General features: G+C 40.6%; 1 protein-coding gene across 1 annotated transcript in view; it reads left to right on the top strand.

Annotated features, from left to right (window-relative positions):
- Positions 1–2,629, top strand: part of LOC307027664 (amine oxidase [flavin-containing]-like) — a 19,412-nt gene extending 16,783 nt beyond the window's left edge. Inside the window, exons 14-15 of the mRNA XM_079662523.1 lie at positions 1,272–1,334; positions 1,419–2,629. Of these exons, the coding sequence (XP_079518649.1) occupies positions 1,272–1,334; positions 1,419–1,574 (219 nt within the window). The 3' untranslated portion in view covers positions 1,575–2,629. The remainder of the gene's footprint in view (positions 1–1,271; positions 1,335–1,418) is intronic.
- The last annotated feature ends 2,787 nt before the right edge of the window (positions 2,630–5,416 follow it).

The following is a 5,416-nucleotide window of genomic DNA, read 5'->3' as shown; positions in this document are numbered from 1 at the left end:
ACCTGAACATCAGCAGGAGAGGACTCTTTAAAGTAGAGGACACTACATACTGATATACACCTGAACATCAGCAGGAGAGGACTCTTTAAAGTAGAGACACTACATACTGATATACACCTGAACATCAACAGGAGAGACTCTTTAAAGTACAGACACTACATACTGATATACACCTGGACATCAGCAGGAGAGGACTCTTTAAAGTAGAGGACACTACATACTGATATACACCTGAACATCAGCAGGAGAGGACTCTTTAAAGTAGAGACCACTACATACTGATATACACCTGAACATCAGCAGGAGAGGACTCTTTAAAGTAGAGACACTACATACTGATATACACCCTGAAACATCAGCAGGAGAGGACTCTTTAAAGTAGAGGACACTACATACTGATATACACCTGAACATCAGCAGGAGAGAACTCTTTTAAAGTAGAGACACTACATACTGATATTACACCTGAACATCAGCAGGAGAGGACTCTTTAAAGTAGAGACACTACATTACTGATATACACCTGAACATCAGCAGGAAAGCACTCTTTATAGTAGAGACACTACATACTGATATACACCTGAACATCAGCAGGAGAGGACTCTTTAAAGTAGAGACACTACATACTGATATACACCTGAAACATCAGCAGGAGAGGGACTCTTTAAAAGTACAGACACTACATACTGATATACACCTGAACATCAGCAGGAGAGGACTCTTTAAAGTAGAGACACCACATACTGATATACACCTGAACATCAGCAGGAGAGGACTCTTTTAAAGTAGAGACACCACATACTGATATACACCTGAACATCAGCAGGAGAGGACTCTTTAAAGTAGAGACACTACATACTGATATACACCTGAAACATCAGCAGGAGAGGACTCTTTAAAGTAGAGACACTACATACTGATATACACCTGAACATCAGCAGGAGAGGACTCTTTAAAGTAGAGACACTACATACTGATATACACCTGAACATCAGCAGGAGAGGACTCTTTAAAGTAGAGACACTACATACTGATATGCACCTGAACATCAGCAGGAGAGGACTCTTTAAAGTAGAGACACTACATACTGATACACAATACACACCTGAACATCAGCAGGAGAGAACTCTTTAAAGTAGAGACACTACATACTGATATGCACCTGAACATCAGCAGGAGAGGACTCTTTAAAGTAGAGACACTACATACTGATACACACCTGAACGTCAGCAGGAGAGGACTCTTTAAACACACCCAATCTTCTGTTGCAGGTCCTGTGTGTAATGAAGAAAATCCACAAGAGTCAGATCTGGCAGACGGAGCCTCAGTCTGTGGTGAGAGAAATCTCTATAAAACCTATTTAAATAAAACTCAAATAAATGCAACCTTAACATCGTCTCCTCCTTTCCCTTCAACAGGAAGTGCCAGCAATCCCGTTTGTCACCACTTTCTGGGAGAGAAACCTGCCTTCAGTCGGCGGTCTCTTGAAATTTATGGGAGTTTCCGCCTTCCTTTCTGTGGCCACTGTCTCCGGCCTGGTGATCTACAAAAAGGGTCTCATTCCCCGGAGTTAAACCACAACAGACTCTTTACTGCACTACTTTATGTCCCAATCTGCAGAGTAGTGAGCTGTATCGAGTATAGGATGTTGTGAGGACGGCTCACAGTAAAAAAACACTAACGCACCGTCACTCTGTGCACTGTCTGTTCGATGAGAAAAGAGAAAGTGAGGCAGAGGAAGTGTTTAAATCCACGTCTGAGGTCCAGATGTGAAACCAATGAAGGAAAGAATCATAAAAAGTATACAGAATATATGTAAATCACTATTAACAGTACACACATTGCCAACGACATTCACAGTCTTACTTACATGTGAGTTTATCGACTCATTATGCTTTCTGTGTGTGTGTGTGACGTGTGTGTGACGTGTGTGTGAGAGGTGTGTGTGTGTCTTAATTACCTCTGCTGATTTTAGGTGCTAATTTATTCTGGCCGAGCAGCTGTAGCTGTTTGATGAGATGCCCGCTGCAAAATCACAGAGGAGGTTTTAAGGATAAGGCTGTGGGGAAGGATGCTAGCTTGTTGTCAATAAATCCCATGAAAACACTTTGAGTTAATTACGTTACTTAAGGTACGTCAATTAAAATACCTGAAAACCTGAACATTAGCATAAGTGGGCCCCTTTAAGGCCTGCACGATCCTACACTCATTTTAAACTAATCTCTTAACATATTACTCACAAAATACTCACGTCTGAAAATAGGCCCCAACAAATGCACTGTTTGAGAAACATCACATAAAATGAGACGACATGTCTTTAAGGATTTTACTCCACCTTTTTTTTTTAAACACCAGTAAACTAATTGAGAGACACAGTCATGTATTGTCAGTATTCACGGGATTTGATGACAATAACAAAAAAACATAATAAAAAAAGCATAATAAGCCTTATCCTGTTATTATAACGCAGGGGTCTCCAACCTTTTTTAGGATAAGAGCTACTTTCAAAAAATTAAACAAGTCTTGAGTTACTTTTAATTATGATATGCTTACCTTTAACCTTTGTGTGCTGTTTGGGTCTCTGCGACCCGTTTTCAGTGTTTACTCAAATAAAATGCTTTCAATTGAATTATTTTAACCTGATTTATTTGGGGGTGGACTTCACCCACGATTTTTTTTTTAAATGTTGAAGTTAAACGTAGGGTAGGTCATAATGTAGAAACCAGCTCGAGTGCGCTAGAATTTGAAAGTACACAACAGAAACAAATCTGCCCCTTCCTTCAGACTTCCTTACAGAGCCCCTCCTCCAACACGCGCACATGACCAATGAGGGCAGGAGATAAGTTTGTGCACAGATGGAAGGCTGACAGGCAGGTAGGCCATCCAGTTACTTTAGCCGGACCGGCTCAGATGATTGGTCGTGCTTTTTACAGTACCACGGATTCCACGGTTATGGCTAGAAAGGATCCGTCTAGTGTAAAACTCTCGCGAGAGTTTGCAATAATTATGAATGTTTACGTTTGGCAGGCAGCCTTTCAGTTACGATCGTTAACATCAGTGGGCCACAGCAAATGATGGTGAGAAGCTAAACTAAGTATTAATTATGTCAATTACAGGGAGTGTGATTGTTGAAATAGGGTGTTAGCGATCTTGCTGGTGTTCAAAGAAGAATGACAACACTGTAGATCACCAACACTATGGTTTATTTTTTATTCACAGGCAAGTCAACGTTGTCGCAGTAAAAGTCGCAAGATAGCTCCTGGTGCAATAAAATGCTCCCTTTCAGTGTGTCACTATTATCCTGCTGCATTAATGTGTATGTTGCATGTTACTGCTGTAGATGTGTTTCCGAGCCGCTCCAACGAGAGTTACAACGAGAACGTGACGTCATATTTACACAAGACGGATCCTTTCTAGCCATAACCGGCTTCCATAGATGGAATATTGTAGCTTATGTATTTATTGTCAAAGCATTTAAGATAGGGGTTTTCAAAGTGTGGGTAGGTGAGCCTCCCCTCAGAGAACATAAGAACAGCCGCGCCCCCCCCTCCCAATTATTATTGCTGTTATTATTATTATTATTATTGTTGTTGTTGCTATAATGCAGGGGTATTCAATTGCATTTCAAAGAGGTCCAGTAAGAGAAAATGTAATTAAATGCTCTGTTTTCGCTGTCTACCTTCCGCCATTTGAAATTACTCCGACTGTTTCTCTCCTCTTGTCGTGTCTCTGTGTGTGTGTTTGAATCTATCGTGCTGACTGCACCGATTTGACTGGCTGAGTAGCGTCACCTCCTTAAAACATTAAACAATAACTTTTTTAAACCTTTTTATTTTTATGTTTTAAACATATTGTATAAAGCTCCCCCAGTACTTGGACTATTCCTTGCACCTCTCTAAAATAAGCCCGAATGGTCTCAACCATATTGCATCCGTAACGTGCACTTGTTATTATAACAAGATCGCAAGGACGCTGGTAGCGATCGGAAAATTGAGTGTTGTTCAGTTTGTGTGTTGTGGAACATGCGTGTCCGTGCATGAAAATATACCACACACCCAATTACAATTGCATGTTCAATTCACTACCCTGGAAGTTAATACAGTTGTTAAAGTTGGAACAGCCTGTGGACAGCCGTTCTTCATTGCATGTCAGTCGCCCACACCTTCTTACAGAGGACAGGCACATCTAGCTGCAGCACGACCCGTATATTTCCGCACGCCGTGTTCTCAAGACATATATTTTTTTAACATTTTCAACATGGTGGATAAATCCTTATATGCTCCCGGCAACAAACTGAACGTCAACTTTGCCTCCTTATTACACTCACCCCTACTTTAGTGGGAACAATGAGTCTGCGTCTTTGATGCACAGAGGAATAAACGCAGATCATCCTCTTGGCTGCAGCCTTGACCGGTACTTGCTTTTGATCAAAGTAAATGTGAAAAACCTGCACTCACACAGGTAGGTGGAGGTGAAGGGAATGAGCACTCACACAGGTAGGTGGAGGTGAAGAGAATGAGCACTCACACAGGTAGGTGGAGGTGAAGGGAATGAGCACTCACACAGGTAGGTGGAGGTGAAGAGAATGAGCACTCACACAGGTAGGTGGAGGTGAAGGGAATGAGCACTCACACAGGTAGGTGGAGGTGAAGGGAATGAGCACTCACACAGGTAGGTGGAGGTGAAGAGAATGAGCACTCACACAGGTAGGTGGAGGTGAAGGGAATGAGCACTCACACAGGTAGGTGGAGGTGAAGGGAATGAGCACTCACACAGGTAGGTGGAGGTGAAGGGAATGAGCACTTTTACAGCCTTTTTGGCGAGGTGGGGGAACTCGGTCTCCACAGACAGCCACAAGTGGGCAAGTGTCACTTTACTCGTCTTCTTCTCGTTCTTTTGTGTCTCACGCTGCGCCTCCCCTGAAGCTCTCTGGCGCCCCCCAGGGGAGGCGCGCCTCACACTTTGAAAACCGCTGATTTAAGATATTCATTGCTATCGGGATGTTATGAGCATTCCATGGAATATAACAAAAAGTGTTTCTGAAGTAAATTGCCTACCCCACCATTAAGTATATGATTTAATTATATTTAACGTTACCCTTTACTGGGCAATTTACTTTCTATGTTTATATAAATATCTTTAATTAATTTCTTTATTTTATCTTTTAATGATTAACTTCTTATGTGAATATAAATATTTTTATAGTATATTCATTTATTTTAGATATTTTACTTTGAGGTCTTTTGTATAAATACATTTTTTTTTAATTTCACATTCATTTATATTCTATCTCCCTGTTTTTATTTAAATGTTATTTATTTTATTTTATTATCTTTATATTTAGCATTTTTATATTTGAATACTTTTTTTAATTTTATTGTAATTGTTTTATCTTTTATTGGACATTTAGTTTAAT

This window comes from Notothenia rossii (genome assembly GCF_949606895.1).
Source record: "Notothenia rossii genome assembly, chromosome: 2".
NCBI classification, from domain to species: domain Eukaryota; kingdom Metazoa; phylum Chordata; class Actinopteri; order Perciformes; family Nototheniidae; genus Notothenia; species Notothenia rossii.
This window is presented reverse-complemented; position numbering and strand designations above follow the sequence as displayed.